Source organism: Oryctolagus cuniculus, chromosome 3 (assembly GCF_051225735.1).
Source record: "Oryctolagus cuniculus isolate XC-2025 breed Fujian yellow rabbit chromosome 3, ASM5122573v1, whole genome shotgun sequence".
Classification (NCBI taxonomy): domain Eukaryota; kingdom Metazoa; phylum Chordata; class Mammalia; order Lagomorpha; family Leporidae; genus Oryctolagus; species Oryctolagus cuniculus.
In genome coordinates, this window is record NC_142869.1 from 164,805,337 (window position 1) to 164,826,540 (window position 21,204).

Sequence of the window (21,204 nt, forward strand, 5' to 3'; positions counted from 1 at the left end):
AAAGCCAGGGACCCAAGAACTCCATCCATGTCTCCCACTTGGGTGACAGGACCCAAGCACTTGAGCTGTCATCAGCTGCCTCCCAGGAAGCATACAGAGGAAGCTAGAGTAGAAGTGGAGGAAGCAGGACTTGAACCAACACCCTGAGACGGGGTGCCAACATCCCAGCAGGGACTTAACCAGCTGTATCACAACACCCGCCCCAAACAGCCCTTTAAATATGTTCAAGGAATGAAAGGGGAAAAATGACTACCATGAGCTAACAGATCGCAACAAAAGAATGGGAAGAACACAAAGACCAAAGGGGAAGTCCAGAACTGAAAAGTACAGTAAGCGGGCACTTCAGAATGCTTATGGGAAGTATGCATTATGCAAACCACGCATGAATGTGAATATTAAGACTAGTTGTTGAAGGGCTGTGGCTGTGGCGTAGCAGGTAAAGCCCCCGCCTGCAGTGCCAGCATCCCATTCGGACGCCGGTTCGAGTCCCAGCTGCTCCTCTTCTGATCCAGCTCTCTGCCATGGCCTGGGAAAGCAGTAGAAGATGGCCCAAGTGCTTGGGCCCTTACACCCATGTGGGAGATCCAGAAGAAGCTCCTGGCTCCTGGCTTCGGATCAGCACAGCTCCTGCCATTGTGGCCATCTGGGGAGTGAACCAGCGGATGGAAGGCTCTCTCTCTCTCTCTCTGCCTCTGCCTCTCTGTAACTCTTCCTTTCAAATAAATAAATAAATCTTAAAAGAAAAAGAAAAAAAAGACTAGCTATATCACACACCACGTCCCATATCAGAGTGCCCGGGTTCGATTCCTGGCTCTGGCTCTTGATTCCAGCTTCCTCCAAATGCAGACCCTGGGATGCAGCAGTGATGGCTCAAGCGACTGGATTCCTGCCACCCACATGGGAGACCTGGATGGAGTTCCCAGCTCCCCGGTTTGTCCTGGCCTGGTCCTGGCCTGGTCCTGGCCTAGTTCTGGCCATGGGGGCACTTCAGAAGTGAATAAGCAAATGGGAGTGCTCTCTCTCTCTCTGCCTCAAATAAATAAAAAATGTAATAAAGTGCTGAAGACACCTCACACTAGCACACAAGAACCAACCGCTATGTTTTTAGCCTACAGACTTGAGTAACAAAGTTAATGCAAACCTACAACTAAATAAATGATGTATGAAACAAAAACTTTTTTTAAATATTTGTTTATTTGAAAGGCAGAGCCAGAGAGAGAGAGGTCTTCCATCCGCTGGTTCACTCCCCAGATGGCCGCAACAGTTGGAGCTGCGCTGATCCGAAGCCAGAAACCAGGAGCTTCTCTCAGGTCTCCCATGCAGCTGCAGGGGTCCAAGGACTTGGGCCACCTTCCACTGTTTTCCCAGGCCAGAGCAGAGAGCTGGATTGGAAGTGGAGCAGCTGGGACTTGAACTGGCACCCATATGGGATGCTGGCACTGCAGGCAGCGGCTTCACCCGCTAAGCCACAGCTCCGGCCCCACAAAAGCTTCTTAAAACCTTATGCATAGATTTGGAATTTGACCCACAATAAACAGCTCTTAATTCCGTTTCCATAAACTTCCTGTGTCCTCTCAGCGGCTTCACAGTGGAGTAGACAGCAGGAGGAGCATCCCTGGACGGAACAGCAACAAAGGGACTCCCGGAAAACCCTCTGACTCTTGGAAAGAAGCAAAATCTAGCTAAACACACCATGCGTCAAACAAGAAATCTGAAGGGAAATTTGAAATAATTTTGAGCTGAATGACAATGAAAACAATTACTCAAATTTGAGGGATGCAGCTAAAGCAGTGCTTAGAGAGAAATTCATAGCTTTAAGCACTTACGTTATATCAGTGTTTAAAATATAAACTTTTAGGGGCAAGCACTGTGGCACAGCAGGTTAAGCCAGCACCTGAGATACCCACATTCCACATCAGTGTCTTCTTCCAGTCCCGGCTGCTCCACGCCTGATCCAGCTCCCTGCTAATGTGCCTAAGAAAGCAGCCGGTGTAGGCCGGCACTGTGGCTCAGCGGGTTAACACCCTGGCCTGAAGCGCTGGAATCCCATATGGGCACCAGTTCTAGTCCCGGCTGCTCCTCTTCTGATCCAGCTCTCTGCTATGGCCTGGGAAGGCAGTAGAAGATGGCCCAAGTCCTTGGGCCCCTATACCTGTGTGGGAGACCCGGAAGAAGCTCCTGGATCTTGGCTTTGGACTGGCGCATTTCTGGCCATTGCAGCCAATTGGAGGGTGAACCATTGGATGGGAGACCTCTCTCTCTCTCTCTCTCTGCCTCTCCTCTCTCTGTGTAACTCTGACTTTCAAATAAATAAATCTTAAAAAAAGAAAGAAAGAAAGCAAGCAGCCAGTGATGGTCCCAGCTGTCCCAGGCATTTGGGAAGTGAGCCAACAGATGAAAGAGTCTCTCTCTCTCTCTCTCTCTCTCTCTCTCTCTCTCTCTGCCTTTATTTCTTTTATTTCTTTATTTTCATCACTCTGCCTTTCAAATAAGCTATTTTAAAAATTGTAGTGATCAAGAAGTTGAAGAAGAGTAGCTGAAACCCAAAGCAAATGGAACACTAAAGAGCAGAAAGCAATGAAACTTAAGAACAGAAAATCCATGAAACTGAACCTGAACCTGAACGCACAGCCTTCTCCTGCCTCAAGCCCCTCCCCAACAGGAACGCAGCCATCAGTTACGGGCTCCCCAGTGCCCTCGTGGCAGGAACTCGCCCACCATCACCATTTTAAAGACTCCTAGATGCTACAAGAGAGGCAGGTACTTTCCCTAACTGAGCAGAATGTGGGGCTTTGAAAGGAAACTCAGAAACGTGCCAAGGCCTAGGGAGGGTTTACGGCCACCTGGCACACAGAGTGGAACCCAGGTTCCCCGATTCCCAGTCCGCTGCCCTCAGAAAGTCAGTGTCCACACCAAGTTTCTGTCATTCAGAGAGGGATGCACTGGGGCCAGCACTGTGGCACAGGCGTCCCCCGGGGGAGCACCAGCTCACGTCCCAGCTGCTCTGCTGCCCGTCCAGCTTCCTGGGAAAGCACACGATGTGCTGTGGGAGACCCTGCTGCACCCCTGGCTCCTGGCTTTGGCCTGGTCTCAGTAGCCATTGGAACCATCTGGGAGAATGAACCAGTGGATGGAAGGTCTCTTTCTCTCTCTGTCTCTCCCTCTCTCTCTTTGTGTCACTTTGTCGTTCAAATAAAATAAATCTTTTTTAAAAAGAAAAAATGGGTTGATAGGCATCAGGGGCCTCTCAAGCTTCCAGTGGGGCAGCAGAGTGCAGGGTGACAATGTCCCCCAGTGCTCAGGTCTGCTGAGGTCCAAAGGCGAGGCAGCCGCAGAAGGAGGAGCTGGACGCAGGGTTCAGCAGAGAACCACACCGGGCTGGGCTCGAAGCTCCTACAGGCCAGGCTATGCCCTCATTCTTCCCAGGGAGTCACGGGCAGTTTTCCGACTTGGACATGCAGCTGAATCTCCGACAGTCATTCTCCAGCCGCCATGCTCAGTCTTTCAGGACAAAGGAGTCAGACTAGCGTGGTAGCAAGGGCGGCTCCCACAGCAGACTTGCCTTCCACCGCTCACTGGCCGCAGGGCCTTGGGACATGGTCTCTCTCAGCCTCTTCCTGCATGTGCAAAACGGAGCTCTCTGGAGCCTTACACCTGAAGTGTGTTGGGTTGTATGGGACATCCACTATGGAGCTATCAGCCCAGAACTCAGCACACATTACACGCCAAAGGTATACTTGCATCAGAGCTCTCCCACCCTCCTGAGGCCACCATACCCAGCTCCGGACAAATCCAACAGAAAAATCTGTGTAGCGAGACCGTCTCCTCCCGTCCTCCCCTGGAGCCCCCTCCGTTGACCTCACCCCCTTCCACATCAGCGGCCGCTCTCCCAGGATTGTTCTCTCCCCAGGACTCTAGGCTGGGCGTGAGCCTGGAGGCCCCTGCGCCAGGCCAGCCGCTCTCCTGCAGAGGGGTCTGGCCTGGCCCCCAGTCTGAGCCTGCACTGGGTTTTCTGGCAGCCATGCACATTGGGGACTTCCCAGGGAGCTTGCAGTCCATAAAAGAAATTGTTTTCACACATGGGGTCGTGCAGGTGTTCCTGTGGCCTGGGGCCTTGCACGGAGGGGTCTGGCCATGCTGAATTTCACCCTGCGGAGTGCGCCCTGTCACTCCAGCTTGGCCAGACCTAACGCAGTCTCACCGGTGTGCTGGCCACACCTCCTGAACACACAGCACAGGAGTCACCCGGAGCTCGCCAGAAGGGAAGCGGGGAGGGTGTGCATGGGGACCATGGACCATGCTCTGTTCCCTTGCACAGCACTTTGGCTTGGCTGCCGCCTCCTCCTGGCTGTCCGCCTGCCTTTCCTCTCTAGTCCCTTGCCTGGCTCTTCCTCAGCACAAGTATTTCTCAAGAGGGGCTTCGTGAGAAAGCAGGGAGATCCAGGCCCCACCGCCCTTTCCTGCATCAGCCACCCTCCCCTCCCAGGCCGGAGGACAGGCCAGAGCTCTAAGCCTGGCTCCCTCTCAGGGGTCATCAGCTGAACCCAAGACCAAGGTTAGAAATGCTCTTATTCCGGCCGGCGCCGCGGCTCACCAGGCTAATCCTCCGCCTAGCGGCGCCGGCACACCAGGTTCTAGTCCCAGTCGGGGCGCCAGATTCTGTCCCGGTTGCCCCTCTTCCAGGCCAGCTCTCTGCTGTGGCCAGGGAGTGCAGTGGAGGATGCCCCAGGTGCTTGGGCCCTGCACCCCATGGGAGACCAGGAGAAGTACCTGGCTCCTGCCATTGGATCAGCGCGGTGTGCCGGCCGCAGCGGCCATTGGAGGGTGAACCAGCAGCAGCCATTGGAGGGTGAACCAACGGCAAAGGAAGACCTTTCTCTCTATCTCTCTCACTGTCCACTCTGCCTGTCAAAAAAAAAAAAAAAAAAGAAAGAAAGAAAAGAAATGCTCTTATTCCTCTAAGCGTAGGCCAGGGCCAGCATTGTGGAGCAGAGTTAACATGGGCATCTCATATCAGAGCTGGCAGCAAGTCAGAGCTGCGGTTCGAGTCCCGGCTGCTCCACTTCCAATGAAGCTCCTAGCTAATGTGCCTGAGGAGGCAGTGGAAGATGGCCCAAGTGCTTAGGCCCCTGCACCCCTGCACCCATGTGGGAGACCCAGATGGAGTCCCTGGCTCCTGACTTTGGCCTGGCCCAGCTCTGGTTGTTGCAGCCATTTGGGAAGTGAACCAGCAGATGGAAGATCTCTCTCTCTCTCCCTCTCTATCATTCTGCCTTTCAATAAATAAATAAATATTTTTTAAAAAATAATACAAGCTCATTTTGTCACAAAAACTTTTAGAAATGCATGCACAGTCATTTTTCAAAATGAATTTTCCATGAACTTGTTGAAGAGGCCAACGTGGGAACAAAAGAAACAGCAGTGGCCAATGAGAGGCGGGAATGGAGCTGAAATCCAATCCCCTGTGGACTTGCTGCCAGTGCCCTCGGATTCCCCAGCTACTCATTTACAGGTGCAAAGGGTCCCACCTGGAGGGCCAAGGCTCCCTCCCTGGGGACTTCACAGAGGCGGCTCTGCTGGGGCGTGAGGAACTGAGCAGACACAGCAGGCAGCTTGGGGGCCTGGGCCTGTGAGCAACCCCTCACCCTGGCAATCGGAACCACCCGGACCAGGTCCCAAGGCAGGGCTGCGCCGAGCGCTCTGCTGCAGGCTCACACTGCATCCCCCCTCCCCTTCCCAAATGGTGCTATCGCCGCTTAGTGCTTATTTCTGATATAATTTCTGTTTTGAGTGGAAAGTTAAAAAAAATGGAAGTTTTTCCCATCTGCCTTGTAGCAACTCAGTTATTTTCTACAGAGGCAGCCTGTGATAGCTTTTTGATCTATATATCAAATACATATATATTTAAAGATTTACTTATTTACTTGAGAGGCAGAGTTACAGAGAGAGAGGGAGAGACAGAGAGAGAGGTCTTCCATCCGCTGGTTCATTGCCCAAATGGCCACAAAGGCTGGAGCTGAGCCAATCCGTAGCCAGGAGCCAGGAGCTTCTTCCAGGTCTCCCATGTGAGGGCAGGGCCCAAGCACTTGGGCCATCCTCCACTGCTTTCTCAGACCACAGCAGAGAGCTGGATCAGAAGTGGAGCAGCTGGGACACGAACCGGACCCCTTTTGGGTTGCTGGCGCCGCAGGTGGAGGCTTAACCCGCTACACTACAGCGCTGGCCCCATATCTGTGACTTTCTGACCTCCAAGGCTCTTCAATCCAGGGACAAGACAAGGAAATCATCCATGGATCTGCCTGCCTCAAAGCTACCCTCCCAGGGCCGGCGCTGTGGCCCAGCCGGTTAATGCCCTGGCCTGAAGTGCCGGCATCCCATATGTGTGCTGGTTCTAGTCCTGGTTGCTCCTCTTTTGATCCAGCTCTCTGCTATAGCCTGAGAAAGCAGTAGAAATCGGCCCAAGTCCTTGGGTCCCTGCACCCGTGTGGGAGACCCAGAAGAAGCTCCTGGCTCCTGGCTTTGGATCAGTGCAGCTCTGGCCGTTGCGGCCATCTGGGGAGTGAACCATCGGATGGATGGAAGACCTCTCTCTCTCTCTCTCTCTGCCTCTCCTCTCTCTGTGTAACTCTTTCAAATAAATAAAATAAATCTTTAAAAAAAAAAAAAAGCTACCCTCCTGCCTGGAAGAGCGTAAGGAAACATCAGATTCCATCTAGAAAAGTCTATGTATGGCTTCTTCCATGAGACACAAACGAGAGATGGAGGACCTTGGGACAAGGCCACAGTCATGTTAGCCGGAAGCCAACCGAAGGCAGGTGTCAACGGATTCCCGCAGGGCAGCTGCTCCCTCGCCCCCGGAGTGTGGGGTTAGGGTTGTCACAGCAGCCGAGAAGGGATTCCTGATTGCTAAGGGACAGGATGCTGCTGCACACAGGCCACACAAAGAAGCCCGGTGCCGCCCACATTCCAGCGGCAGCCTCCCGGGAGGAGCAGTGGCGGGGGCCCAAGCCCAGTCTCAGCTTTGAGGCATTTTCAGCTAGGAAGATGTCCCTGCAGGAGGCCCAGCAGCAGCAGCGTCACTCCCTGGCCCCCGGCGCACCCAGCCGGCGCAACAATGCCGGGAATGCGCGCTGAGGTAATAGGGCGACAGACCGAGTGGGCTTTCTAGAAGCCAGTTTAAGGCTGGGAACAGCTACCCAAAAAAGTCTCTCGCGGTTGCCTTTCTCGCTGGCCAGGATGAGTGAGCGGAGCCAGCTCTCTTCTCCAGACACGCCTAGAACTTTCTCCTCTGGGGACACACGAGGGCTGGTGCAGCCCTTCTGTGAGTTCAGGTCACTAGGAAGCCCCCTCCGAGGGCTGGAGAGACGGCCCCCTCCTGTCTCTGGCTTCTACCGCAAGCCAGGCAGTGAGGCTCGCCCTGGACGTCTGTCATGTTGGTGGGTTTGTGCACACACCCAAGAGTTTCTTCTTTCATTCGCTCACTCATTCATTCATTTTCATTCATTCATTCATTCATTTGACAGCCATTTGCTAAGGGACCAACAAGAGTTGTGCTGTGAATTAAAAGAGATTAATCAGGTGAAATGCTTCTATAAGGCCGGCCCCCACGCAAGTCCCCTGGGGGGTTGTCCGCATTGTCAGCAGGATGATGGGGGGCGGGGGGGGGGGTGGCGGGACACGCAGGGAGCTCTTGGTTTCTAGGAGCCAGCCGGGGGCCCAGGCACAGTGGAAACACAAAAGAGCCAGCCTGGCTCAGCCCACTGGGGCCTCAGCTCCTGAGGTGGGATCTTGCCCCTCCCTCTCCTCTGGGAACTTCCCAACCTGTTGGACCCCCAGCCGGGCCAGGCCAGCCTTGGAAGGTCTTTCCCGGCTGTGCCCTGGGCGGGATGAGCGGGACAGGCTGGGTGTGCAGGGACAGGGCAGGTCTCTCTCTGTCCCTGGTTTTCCAGAAAGTCTGCGTTGGCAGTGGGCTCTGCATGGCAAGCAGGCTTTGCATTCAGACAAAGGCACAGAGGCTGGACGTAGGCAAGTTTCAGCGTTCAGATGAACGTGACGTTGAGGCTGAATTTAGGCCAGTGTCTTCATCCCACAGTGGGAAGAGGGACGCTGGATTGTGCAATGGTTTTAAAAAGTTGTCTGTAAAGCCCTGAGCACACCCACAGGGGGTGTGAGAGCTGCCTTATTAGGCCTTATCCCCCTGCAGGGTGCTATCCTCACCACCGCTTCCTTTTGGACAGCACCTGGCGTCTATGGTTACCGAGTAAGGTTTATTTTATGTGAGAGGCAGAGAGAGAGGAAAAATCTTCACCTTCCAAAAGGGCCTTTGGCCACAGATTCACTTCCCAAATGAGGCCATTGGTCACCTCAGCCTGAGGACATCAGTCACATCAGCCTGAGGTGGGCAGATTTCCCCTCATCCGGGTACTTCCCAGGTCACAGCAGAGAGCTGGACTGGAAGTGGAACAGCTGGGACTTCAACCAGCACCCACATGGGATACCAGAACTGCAGGCAGCAGCTTTACATGCTAAGCCAAAGTGCCAGCCCTGAAACATAGGGATTTAGCAAGGGCCACCTAGTGGAGGGTGACCCGGGGCAGGCCAGGGGCCCTCACCTAGGAGTCTATGGCTTTGCAGAGTTTTTCCCTGGTGGTCCGGCCATGAGATGAGAAAGAAGGGAGGCTCTTAGCTGGGTGCAAGGGGTCCCAGGCAGGTTGCCCCAGGATGTGGTGGGAGCTAGAGCCCCCTTTCCCAACAGCCCCTCTGTGAACCCCACTGGGTAGCAACCTGGGGAGAGCTGGCTGATCACCGGGAAGAGCAGCTCAGCCCGGACAGGGGCGTCTGCGTGGTTCCGCGGTGGGCTGGGAAGGAGCAGGAGGCTGCCCCGGAGCGAAGCCTGCTGGAGAGCTGCCGGCCTGGGCTGGGCGCCAGCCTGGGAGCCGGAGGAAGGGCCGCCTCTAGGAACCACAAACTGGCGCTGCTACTGCTGCTGAGGTGGCAAGGAGGACACATCTGGCCAGAGAGAAAGCATCGGTGGCTCGTTGGTCTAGGGGTATGATTCTCGCTTAGGGTGCGAGAGGTCCCGGGTTCAAATCCCGGACGAGCCCTGCTTTTCTTTTCCTGCTGTATTGCTCACCCTGGGTGTGTGTCCTTAAAGGGCTCTAACTAAGAACAGTCTCCCTGTTAGCCACTGAGGCCAAACCCGCAGGACGGGGCTGGCACGGCAGCTAAACAGCGAGTGATCCGGATAGGCTGCGGGCTGGTTCTCAGTCAAGGTCAAGAACAGACAGGCTCTTGATGTAAAACCCGTCATGAAGCCACCAGACTTCAAAGTCCCAACACTAGGATTGAAGGTCAGACTCGACGTCTGTTTTCCCCTTAGGGAAATAGGAAGAATAATGCTTATTCCAGCTGTTGGATTACATCAGAGGCTGCAATGCACCTTCAGGCACAGGATTGCTAGGAATAATACTAAGAACAAAGGGAATCTAGACTGGACTCCTGGCACCACAAGAGACGAGACGAGGATAGCCACCTCCTCATCCAGCACCCTTGGAAACTCACACAGAGATGTTGAGCAAAACAGAATTTTTAAAATTAAATATGGGGATCGATGTTCGGGTTAAGACCTCCCCATCCCACGTCAGAGTGCCTGGGTTCAACGCCCGGCTCCAGCATAGCGTGGTGAGCCACCACCCTACACCGGCATCCCATGTGGGTGTTAGTTTGAGACCCAGCTGCTCCACTTCCCACCCAGCTCCCTGCTAATGTGCCTGGGAGGACATCAGAGGATGACCCAAGTGCTTGGGCCTCTGCCACTCACGTGGGAGACCGGCTCCTGGCTCCTGGCTCCTGGCTTCATCCTGGCTCAGCCCCAGCCATTGCAGCTGCTTGGAGAGTGGACGGGTGCAGGGCCTATGGGGTCCCGCGTGTCAAATGCATCTGAGACAGGACCAGGCATGCTCTCCTTACTGAGCATGAGCAGCAGGAAATCATGAAAGTGTTAAAGGCAAAAGCACAGAGTCAGAAAGATAAAAAAAAAATCATTTGGAGCAATTTAAAAAAGTCAATAATGGCAACTTGTTTTTTATATTTATTTTTAAAGATTTATTTATTTGAAAGGCGGAGATACAGAGAGAGGAGGAGGGACAGAGAGAGCAAGAGAGATCTTCCATCTGCTGGTTCACTTCTCAAATGGCTGAATGGCTGGAACTGGGCCAGCCTGAAATCAGAAGCCAGAAGCCTCTTTCTGGGTCTCCCACACGGGTGCAGGGGCCCAAGCACTTGGGCCATCTTCTGCTGCTTTCCCAGACCACAGCAGAAAGCTGAATGGGAAGAGGAGCAGCTGGCACTCGAATCAGCACCCATGTGGGATGTCCATGTCACAGGCAGTGTTTTACACACTACGCCACAATACCAGCCCCAAAGAGGTGATATGTTTGTTTATTTATTTATTTGAAAGGTAGAGTGACAGGGCGGGGGCGGGAGAGACAGAGGTCTTCCATCCACTGATTTACTACCCAGATGGCTGCAAGGGCCGGAGCTGAGCTGATCCGAAGCCAGGAGCCAGGAGCTTCCTCCAGGTCTCCCACGTGGGTGCAGGGGCCCAAGCACTTGGGCCATCTTCCAGGGCTTTCCCAGAGAGCAGAGAGCTGGATCGAAAGTGGAGCAGCCGGAACAGGAACCAGCACCCATATGGGATGACAGTGCCCCAGGAGGAGGCTTAGCCCACATAGCCACAGCTCCAGCCCACGGCTCCTGGCTTCGGATTGGCCCAGCTCCTGGCATTGCAGCCATCTGGGGAGTGAACCAATGAATGGAAGATTCTCTCTCTCTCTCTCTCTCTCTCTCTCTCTCTCTCTCTCTCTCTCTCTCGCTGCCTTTCAAATAAATAAACATTTTTTTAAAGGGAGAGGCATTTACAATAAAAGTATTACATTCTTACAGGCTCTCCACTTCCCCCCACGTGTTCCTCCATCCTGACAGCCAGATACAGAGAACCTTGGTCACTCTGTGACCCAGCAGCTGCGCATTGTCCCCTGCAGGCTGGAACCCAAAGGGGGGGGGGGAGGGCTTGCCTACCCCTAGGCCCTGATAAAGGTGATTGGGTTGTGGCTCAAAACACTGGCAGATCAACCATGTTGCTAAATTCACAGAAGGAAATCCCTCAGTCGCTCACATAAACAACTCGGCCTGATCCCTCGTTGTGGTTGGAAGAGGAGCAGCCCCAGTAAAGGTGTTTTTAAGACGAAGAATGCTTACCTTTCAGATAGTCTCACTGAAACGTCCCAAAAGGAGACACTGCATAAGAAGGAAGGGGTTAGAATGAAGGTGAAACTAAAATATGAGATAGAGGGGTCACCGCCTGCACTGCCGGCATCCCATATGGGCACCGGTTTGAGATCCAGCTGCTCCACTTTGGATCCAGCTCTCTGCTGTGGCCTGGGAAAGCAGTGGAAGATGGCCCAAGTCCTTGGACCCCTGCACCCGCGTGGGAGACCTGGAAGAAGCTCCTGGCTCCTGGCTTTGGATTGGCCCAACTCCAGCCATTGCGGTCATTTGGAGAGTGAACTAGTGGATGGAAGATTCTCTCACTCACTCTCTCTGCCTCTGCCTCTCTGTAACTCTACCTTTCAAATAAATAAAATAAAATACGAGATAGAAATAAGGGTGTTGTAGAATGTCACAGATAACATGTTCCAAGGTCTTTCTACCACTCAGGAAAATAAAGGTGGTACTGGTTGACTACTAACTTAAGTAAGAATGTTTGGAGAATATGTAAGGAGGTGGTCACTGGGAGGGTAGAAATAGAATGTGTCCCTTCCAAATTGGTGGGGCCAGGGGTGAGATCATAAAGTAAATGAAGGCAGCTTTAGTGGTGTTGAATTCAACTGGCCCTCTGTAGAGCAGCTAGTGAGGTCTAAGGTGCACCTGCTCTTGAGCAGCAAAGTCATATCTACAAACCTGCCTTAGGAGAGTGCTCATGTGTATGCCAACGGGGCATGCAGAGAACTGCACACTGCAGGGTTTCATTTCGTTTTTTAAGATTTATTTATTTACTTGAGAGGCAGAGTTACAGAGAGCCAGAGATATCTTTCATTTGCCGGTTCATTCCCCAAATGGCCGCGATGGCCAGAGCTGGGCCAATCCGAAGCCTGAAGCTTCTTCTAGGTCTCGAAGGTTCAGGGGCCCAAGCACTGGGGCCATCTTCTGCTTTCCCAGGTGCATTAGCAGAGCGCTCGATCAGAAGTGGAGCAGCAGGGACTTGAACCGGCACCCATAGGGGATGCTGGAACTGCAGGTGGATTTTCAACCTACTACGCCACAGGCCGGCCCCTGCAGTGGGTTTAAGATTATGTGTTTATGAGTCAGAGACAGAGAGAGACAGAGAGCACTCGCATCTGCTGGTTCATTCCCCAGATGCCTGCTATGGCTGACCCAGAACAGGCTGAAGCTGGGAACTGGAAATTCAATCAATCCAGGTCTGTCAGGTGGGTGGCAGGAGCCCAAGCACTTGCGCCGTCCCCTGCAGTGTTATTGTCCGTATGGAGAACCGGAAACAGCCTAAATGTCCATTAGCAAAGAAGCGGTGAAGCGCGATTCGTTCAAGCACACGAGCTGGAGCGCTCTGAGACAAGGATGAGGTTTAAAATGAATGAGAAAAAAAGCAAATTTACAGGAGCATGTGCACAACACAACGCCATTTCAATCTGTTCCTCAGACACACAGATCAAAACTCTGCATTGCTTATGGCCATAAAGTTAAACTGCAAAGTCACAACCAGATGGCTACCCTGAATCAAATGAGCCAAGATGTGGTGGAGCTGGGGTTCAGTCTGTGTACGTGGATATGCTGTGTTCTCTGTACTGTGCCTGTCTGTATGTTTCAAATGCTCATATTTTGCTTCCTAATGAAAGTATCTAGCCATTTAGAAATAAACATAGGGGCTGGCAAGGTGGCATAGCAGGTTAAGCTGCCACCTGCGGTGCCAGCCGGCATTCTGTATGGACACTCGTTCAAATCCTGGCTGTGCCGCTTCCAGACCAGCTCCCTGCTGGTGCACCTGGGGAGGCAGAAAGGATGGCCCAAGTGCTTGGGCCCCAGCACCCACGTGGGAGACTGAGATGGAGCTGCAGGCTCCTAGGCTTCCGCCTTGGGCCAGCCCAGTCATTGCAACCATTTGGGGAGGGAACCAGGGGATGGAAGATCTCTCTCTCTCTCTCTCTTTCTCTCTAACTCTAACTCTAACTCTAACTCTAACTCTAACTCTAACTCTAACTCTAACTCTAACTCTGCCTTTCAAATAAATGAAATAAATCTTAAAAGAAAGAAAACAAGAGAGGAGGAAAGGAAGAGGAAGGTGGAGGGGACTAACTGGCTGCATCAGTCCTCAGAGAGGATGAGCTCCTGGATGGGATTAGGAGGGAGGGCAAGTGCTCAGTCCAGGGATTACGAGGATTAACCCAGATCATCCCCTAAGCTGATCACCTAGCTGACCTGCCCACCGCCACTTCCGGCCCTCCGGAGCTGCCTCCATGGACCGCAGCCCACCTGCCCCACACCTCCTGGACTCTCCCCCCTCATCCTCAGCCCAGTCCTGGGGTAGCCAGGTTGTGTCCTAGTTTGACTCCTGGAGATAGATGATTCAAGTGCACCTTGCATGTTCTCAAACTCCAAGTTAAACAAGCAGGTGACCTGCACCCCAGGAGCCAGGGAGAGACTCGTTCTAGCTCTGAGGATCAGAGCTGCCAGGGAGAATGACAGCTTCCTCCTCTGTCTCTCCCTTTGTCCACCAAGTGGTCAGCCGTCAAGGCCAGTGGCGAGAGCCTGACCCTACTGGTGGAGACAGAACCAGAGAGGCTGGCTGTGCTGGGGCGGAAAGAACAGCCTCTTGGATGTGGGTCCCCAGAGCTCCACGCTCCCCAAGCCCCCAGTGCCAGCCCCTTCCAAGCGTCCCGACAACTCCCCCCACCCCCGGCTTCAGCAGAGCTGCTATTTCCCGCTCACTGGGCTCTTCTGGCCGCAAGGTCTGGAGCAAGTGCAGGAAACACTCCCCACCTGTGTTCACCATTTCTCAGCGCCTCAGGCTGGGGGGGGGGGACCGAGCCAAGGGGACAGGAGAGGGGCTAGGGAGTAAGGGACTTGCAGGCAACGTTCTTGCTAATGGGCACCGTGGACTGCACAGGATGTCGCCCTCTGCTCACTGCTAAGACAGCATTACCTGTGCTTGACTTGTACACGCGCCTTCTGTGCCTCAGGTACTCTGACCGATGCTGGAGACACAAGGTCTAAGATACTTCCCAACCTTCAAGAAGCTGGGCACACAGGATCCTCGCCCCCCACCACCATGCTGGGACGGCGCAGAGCCCAGAGAGGGCATCCCCTGGGGAGCAGATGAGGCCTTCCACGTGTAGGGCCTGGGAATCCGGGAGGAGGAGGCGCAGGGGTGAATGAAGGCAGACAGTCCTTCTAGGTGCCCCCCCCAACCTGGCGGCGGATATGCAAGAGAAGGGGTCTGTGCGCCTCGGGTTTAGGGATCTCCCACGTTTCTGAGAGGTGACAACTGCCTCGGCAATCCAGCGCCCGCAGGCACTCCCTGAATGCGTGGACGGTTGAATAAGAAGCCCTTTGGGACCCCACTGCTCCCTTCCACTGGAGTGACCATGGCAGACTTCGGCGGGGGCGTGGTTTGCAGCCACCGGGTGTGGGCCGGAGGGAGACAGAGCGGGACGGTGAAGGGGTCTTCGGGCCCGGGACTGTGGCTGGGTGGGCGTCCAGGGAACACGGAGGGCTCAGGCCCCGCAGTGCTCATGTCCCGGCCTGGCTTCCCCCACGAAGGCGCTTGGAGGGGGTCACCGCGCTGCGGGGATGGGCACCTTGCCCTTCCTCCGCAGTCATTGGGCAGGACCGGGCCCCGACACCGGCCGCAGAGGCGTCCCTGCCACCACAGCAGGTGGATGTGGCCGCTCCTTGTCGGGGCAGCTCGTGTCGGAGGGCAAGACCCGAGGCGTGCCGAGGCGCGCTCACCTTCGCAGAGAGCGCGCAGGGAGGGCTTCCGGGAGGCGGCGGCGGCGGCAGCAGCGGGAGGCCGGGCCAGGCCCCGCCCCTCGGTCCGCCCTCTCTCCTCCCCGCGCGCCCATTCGGGTCCCGGCCCGGCGGCTGCGGCTTCGGCTCGGGGAGGCGGCGGCAGCGGCGGGAGCGGCCATGGAGGCGGGCGCCGGGGCCGGCGCGGGAGCCGCGGGCTGGAGCTGCCCGGGCCCAGGTCAGAGCCGTCCTCCCTCCCCTCACCGCCCCTCCTGCCTCCGCTCCTGCGCGCCTGCCTGCAGACCCCGGGCATCCCTGCTCCTCCGCTGCCCACCCCTCCGCCCTCAGCCTTCCTCCCTCCGTCCCCGCGCGTCCCGGGCCCGGTCTCCATCTTTCCGGTACAGCGGCCACATCCTCCCCGGGGGCCCTCCCCTCTTGCCCCTCCAGCTCTCGGGGGCTCCAGCCGCTGCAGCCCCTCCAGTCCTAAAGGCTCCTGGGCGCCCGGCGAGGTGTGACGGGAGGGGAGGGGCGGGGCGGGGAGGGGGCGTCCCCGCCCAGACCCCTTCGTGCGCCTCTGTCGCCGCTTTGCAGTCGCACGGCCGCTCCCCCTTCCTGGCTGCTGCTCTTCCTTGCGTCCCAGCCCCTCTCCTCTCGGTCCCCTCTTCTGAACATACGCCCGCCCTCCTTCTGCCTAGACCAGGACCCCAGCTGGGCTGGGGTCCCCGCGGGGGAGGCTGAGGGAGGGGAGTCGCAGAGCTGAGCTGGCAGGCGCCTCCGCTGGGATTGCAGATCCCAGGGCCCCACCGGCCTGGAAGGCACGTCCGTCCCCTCTCTTCCCCTGCCCCCCACATGGCTTCCTGTCTCCCTGCTCACAGGACCCACAGTAACCACTTTAGGCTCCTATGAGGTGTCCGAGGGCTGTGAGAGGAAGAAGGGCCAGCGCTGGGGGTCCCTGGAGCGGCGAGGGATGCAAGCTATGGAGGGTGAGTTTCCCAAAAGGGCATCTTTCTTTCCGGTCCCTTCTCCTCCCTCCCTGTGACCCCAGAGCTCCGAGCCCGTGCCACAGCCCTGACCTCTGTTTCCCTCAGGCCCCTCCTCCTTTGGGTGGGAACTCCAGTCCTCCCCAGGGCGCTCTGAGGAAAGTTCAAGGTGCATCCCTTTGGGGCCCCGATGGCACAGCTAACCAGGTTGCGTGCCCCTGGGGAGCTGCCAGACAGAGAACCAGGCCTCTGTGGACAGAGCTTTGAAGCAGTCTTTCAGTGGGGGGTTCGTTCTCCCCGCCTGCGACCCAGATCCCAAGCTGTCTCTGGTTTTTAAAAAAGGCAAGGGCATGGGCACCGCCATGCACTTCAAAGCAAAGTCTCGCAGCTGCGGTCCTCCGGGCTCTGGTCGCCTGGAAGAGCCAGGCCAGGAAGGGCAGGTGAGGCCGTCCCCTCCGACGCACGTGGGTGCCCACCCCACCCGTGTGACTGGGCACCGCAGCCAACGCCGGGCCCCTGGAAGAACACGGCTGGTCCAGGTGCCGGGACTCCCTGGGAGGAGTCCCCAGGCCCCTCCGCCTATTCGGTGTGGGCCACCCTGGTCCCCTTAAGAGGGGCAGGTGACACAGGGGTCCCAGCTGAGCCTTAGGCTGCTGCTAAGAGGAAGTAAGAGCAGAGCCTCTGCATTTGAAGACAAAGCAGACAATCACCGTCCAGACAAGATTTCGCTATTTCCAGGAACTGCATTGCAGTGAAGGAGGGGCTGCTCGCCAACCAGGGGCTGGGGACCAGCACCTAACCCCCCCTGTTGCTATTATTATTATTATTATTTTTTTCCTTTGAAACACATTACAGTGGCAGGCTCACTTTTACACACAGGTGCAAGCTAAGACTTGCCCTGAAAACTCCAGGGGCAAGAGGGGTTATCAAGGGAAGAGGGGCCTCACCCTGCTCAGGTGGGGAGGAGAGGCCCTGTGACAGCCAGGAGGGCCAAGGGAGGAGGGGCCTCACCCTGCTCAGGTGGGGAGGGGAGGCCCCGTGACAGCCAGCCCCAGCAGGGCCAAGCAAGGGGAGCTTGCAGAAAATTCCAAACAGCTGTTTGACAGAATGCGTTTGAAAGGGCCCCCGCGTTTGTCCAGTGAATTTAGAATCATTTCATTCACATGTTTTCTTTCTCTACCTACTGACGGGCAATGTTTGCTTATTATGGAAAGGCTAATTTTACACTAAGCCACCTGAATAATTTAAAAAAAAAAAAAAACTTTCTACAAATCCTCAAACTGTAACTCTGGCCCTGATTGGCCTAAAGGGGTGCCTGGTATCCAAATCTCCTGACCATTCAGCCCTCTCCCCAGAGAACACACTAGAAAAGACTTGGGTGTGCATGTGTGGTTCCCCGGGCTGAGCCGGGAGACTGTTTGCCCACAGGTTGGAGGCGGAGGCCACCAAGCGTGCCATTGGGCCAGGAGGATCTGGGGGAGGGGAGGGCGAGGTGGCCCCCTGACCTGCCCCTAACACCTAGGGCTCATCAGGCATCCAGGGGACTCCTGGGCACACCGGGCGGCACTGTTACGCCGCTCTGCCCTCTGGAAGGGCCACGCACAGGAGGCTGGCACTGACTCTCTTCTGGGCTGGGCGTCTCTCCCAGGAGAGGTGTTACTGCCGGCTCTCTATGAGGAGGAAGAGGAGGAGGAGGAGGAGGTGGAAGAAGAAGAAGCTGAGCACATGCAGAAGGCTGGCAGCGGAGGCTCCTTGTCCCTGAGCAAGCACCGGGGCCTGAGCCTCACCGAGACCGAGCTGGATGAGCTGAGAGCCCAGGTGCTGCAGCTGGTGGCCGAGCTGGAGGAGACGCGGGAGCTGGTCGGGCAGCATGAGGACGACTCCCTGGAGCTGCAGGGTGAGCGCCTGCCGCGGGCCGGGGGGCGTGGGCCCAGAGGCTCCACGCTGCACCTGCTCGGAGCCTCACCGACCCGCCCCTCTCCCCACAGGGCTCCTGGAGGACGAACGGCTGGCCAGTGCCCAGCAGGCAGAGGCGTTCACCAAGCAGATCCAGGAGCTGCAAGGTAACGCCCACGGGGGCCAGGGGCCGGCCCAGTGCTGTCCCTGAGGCTCTAATGGAAGCTTGGCAAACCAAAATAGCCCAATGCCATACTTGGGTCTCATCTTTCTCTTCTTGCCTCTCCTCCTCTTTCCACAGCTTCTTCTGTCCCCTCTTCCCTCCTCACCTCTCCCTCTCTCTCTCCTTCACACAGCTCCCAGAATCCTTTGCTCTCATGGTCAGGGCCAAGGGCGGATGCTCAGTATTGGATTCCAAGCCAGACTCCTCTCGCCTGTCCCTCCAAGGGCATGATGGGAAAAAGCAGTGCATGATGGGAAAGTGCAGTAGGCTGACGCGAAGTCACTGCAGGGGCCTCTGAGCTACCTTTAAGGGAATCCCTAAGAGCTTTTCTGGCTCGCTCAAATCTGAGCTTGTACCACCCCCCCCCCCAACACACACACCCCTCCCTTCCTATGCCTACATCCTTTTGTTTCTGGAAACCAGCAAGCCTTGCATTTTGCTGCACCACTAAATAAAGCAGCAGCTTTTGTGCCTTGGGTGGCCCTCCGGAAAGTTGAGAGGAGCTGCCCCAGAAAACAGCAGGGTCCACCCAAGCCAGAAAGTGGAGGGGCAAAGGCAGGCCAGGGAGCAGCCCTGCAGAGGGGCAAGCGAAGGGGACGATGACGTGAGCGAAGGCAGGGGTAGGGGCCGTGAGAGACCCGCAGGAGGTGGGCTGCACAGGGGACAGTGTGGCATTGGGCTCACCGACCGCTGCTTTGTGCAGGTCTTGCGATCTGTACAGGGCACTCTCCTCTCCCGGAAATTCAGTTGCTTGTCTGTGAACTAGGACTGATTCGTTTGTTTATCCGCGGTGTAGTCAGTGCATTGGTACGTCTGAGTTCCTGCCCCATTGGAGAGAAGGTTCTGATGAGGAGGGGCAGAGAGCGGCACAAACCCACGTGGCGATCAATGCCACGGAGGTGACGTAAGGCCCAGGGATGGCGCAGGTGCGCGTTGTAACGGGGTGGTCAGGGATGCTGTCTTTGAGATGCTGGCATTTGAGTGAAGCCCTGAGTAATGAGAAGGCCCTGGCCATTCAGGAGCCGAAGGAACAGCAAAGGCGCAGAGGCGGGAATGAACTTCATGTGAACTTCACGGAGGACAGAACACAGGGCCCTGGAGGATCCCAGAGAGAGAGCGCCAAAGGCAGCCAGGGGCCAGCTCGTAGCGGGTCTTGCAGGCCCGCTGAGAGCTTTGCTTTATATTTTTATGTCATTTTAAAAAGTTGTTTTTATTTGAGAAGCAGACAGACACAGAGACAAAGACAGATTTTCCCATCCAGTGACTTTCTTCCCAAACGCTGGCAACAGCCAGTGCTGGACCAGGCCCGAACCAGGAGCCCAGAACTCCAGCTGGGTCTCCCACGTGGGCCACAGGAACTCAAGTACTTGACCTCTCATCTGCTGTCTCCCAGGCATCAGCAGGGAGCTGGATGGAAGCCGAAGCAGGACTTGAACCCAGCACTCGGATATGGGAAGCAGGTATCGCCAAGCAACGATTTAACCCACTGTGCCTCAGCATCCTCACTGTACCTTCTGTGTAGAAACGACGGAGGGAAGAGAATCCAAACAGTGAATCCTAGGGCACATCATTGCCTTACTCCAGTAAAGAGGTGGTCGGCACTTGGATGGAGGCAGTAAGATGGGAGATGATCCAGAGCGTACTTTGAAGGTGGAGCCTTCAGGAGTTGCTGACGAAATGGATGGAAGGAAACAGAAACGTGAAAGTCGCCTTTACTTTGGAAACCTGGATGGGGTGTGGTCTCGTTTATTGGGTGGGGAAAGACTCAGACTCAGCAAGGAATAAGAATGGGCACCAGGGGACCCTTTAAGATCTTTTCCTTTCTGTTGGGTTTGAAGTGTCTTATGAACATCCAAGTGACTTAGAAGTGTTTTTCAAATTTATTTTTATTTATTTATAAAACAGAGGAGAGATCGATCTCCAATCTGTTGGTTCACTCCCCAAATACCCACATTAGTCCTGGGGCTGGGTGAGGCTGAAGCCAGGAACCCAACCCAGGTCTCCCACATGGGTGGCAGAGACCCGGCTACTTGAGCCATCACTTGTCCCAGGGAGTCCATTTGCAAGAAGCTGGAACAGGGAGTGGAGCCGGGACTTGAACCCAGGCACTGTGGTATGGGACGTGGGCGTCCCAGGTGGTGTCTTAACCACTTTGTCAAACACCTGCCCCCAAGTGACTCATCCAGGGAGGCTACTGGGTATGTAAATTCAGAACGGGGGCGGGGGTGGGATCCCGGCTGGAGATACGAGTTTGAGATCCGTTAGCTTATAGATGGCATGAGAATCCACGGGAGATGGCAGTGCTGTCACAGGAGAGACGCTGGAAGAGGAGAGGCAAGTCCAGTCCCAGAGATGCCCAGGACTGAGAGCTGCAGAGCAGGGAAGTGAACGGAGGCCGAAGCTGGGTTCTGCTGAGGGAGCCAAGAGCTGCAAGGCCTTCCTGGAGATTGGCGATCCACCATAGAAGCTGCCAAGGCGAGGGGATGATGGTGGAAATTGGCAACATGGAGAAGCCTGAAAAATTTCAGTGCGGACAGAAGGTTGACTGGGTTGGAATAGAAGCGGAGATGGGAGGGGAAAATGTGGGTGAGCGCAGGCAACCCCAGTAGTCGTTTCCAAGAAAATCGGAGAAATAAGGGACATGGAGTCAGGGGGAAGCGCTCAGCCTGGCAGGCACCCCGAGCCCCGCCCCCCAGAGGGCCCGACCGCCCTCGCGCACGCGCCTTGCCCGTTCCCGCCGAGAGGGGGCGCGCGCGGCCTCAGAGGGAGCTGGTGTCGGGGGCCGTTCGGGCCGCCACAGCCCCTCGGGGCCCGGACCCGGCCGGGCGGCGGGAGGCCCCCCAGGAAGACCACTTGCGGGGGGGCCCGGGGAGATGGAGGCCATAACCAGTGAGTGAGAATCGACCTCTTTGCCCCCCAGCCCGACCCCCGGGCCCCTCCGCCTGGCCTCGACGGTCCCAGCCCCACAGCCAACCGGCGCCGGCCCTTCGGAACCCGGCTCGGGGGAGCCCCCAACTCCCGGCAGCCGGCCCCTGCCCGCTGCGGGCCCCGGCATGGGCATGTTAGGGAAGTGGAGGTGGTGGT

General features: G+C 56.1%; 1 protein-coding gene, 1 long non-coding RNA gene and 1 other non-coding gene across 16 annotated transcripts in view; 2 read left to right on the plus strand and 1 right to left on the minus strand.

Moving 5' to 3' along the window:
• Positions 1-9,032: 9,032 nt before the first annotated feature.
• On the plus strand, positions 9,033-9,104 carry TRNAP-AGG (transfer RNA proline (anticodon AGG)). The gene has a single exon. It is a non-coding gene; the product is annotated as a tRNA-Pro (tRNA).
• A 5,948-nt stretch (positions 9,105-15,052) lies between these two features.
• CCDC136 (coiled-coil domain containing 136) overlaps positions 15,053-21,204 on the plus strand; it is a 29,364-nt gene continuing 23,212 nt past the window's right edge. For 2 of the 13 annotated variants that reach the window (XM_089328556.1, XM_008258226.5), the window contains exons 1-4: positions 15,053-15,259; positions 15,897-16,004; positions 17,650-17,898; positions 17,990-18,064. In XM_089328556.1, the coding sequence (XP_089184682.1) occupies positions 15,202-15,259; positions 15,897-16,004; positions 17,650-17,898; positions 17,990-18,064 (490 nt within the window). In that variant the 5' untranslated portion in view covers positions 15,053-15,201. Of the gene's footprint in view, positions 15,260-15,896; positions 16,005-17,649; positions 17,899-17,989; positions 18,065-20,855; positions 21,010-21,204 lie in introns of those variants that run through there. The other 11 variants (XM_008258229.5, XM_017342704.4, XM_008258228.5 and 8 more) reach the window with 9 other exon arrangements.
• Positions 19,304-21,204, minus strand: part of LOC149127582 (uncharacterized) — a 33,114-nt gene continuing 31,213 nt past the window's right edge. Inside the window, exon 3 of one of the 2 annotated variants that reach the window (XR_016231020.1) lies at positions 19,304-19,789. This is a non-coding gene — a long non-coding RNA (uncharacterized LOC149127582). Of the gene's footprint in view, positions 19,790-19,988; positions 20,635-21,204 lie in introns of those variants that run through there. The other variant, XR_016231019.1, reaches the window with a different exon arrangement.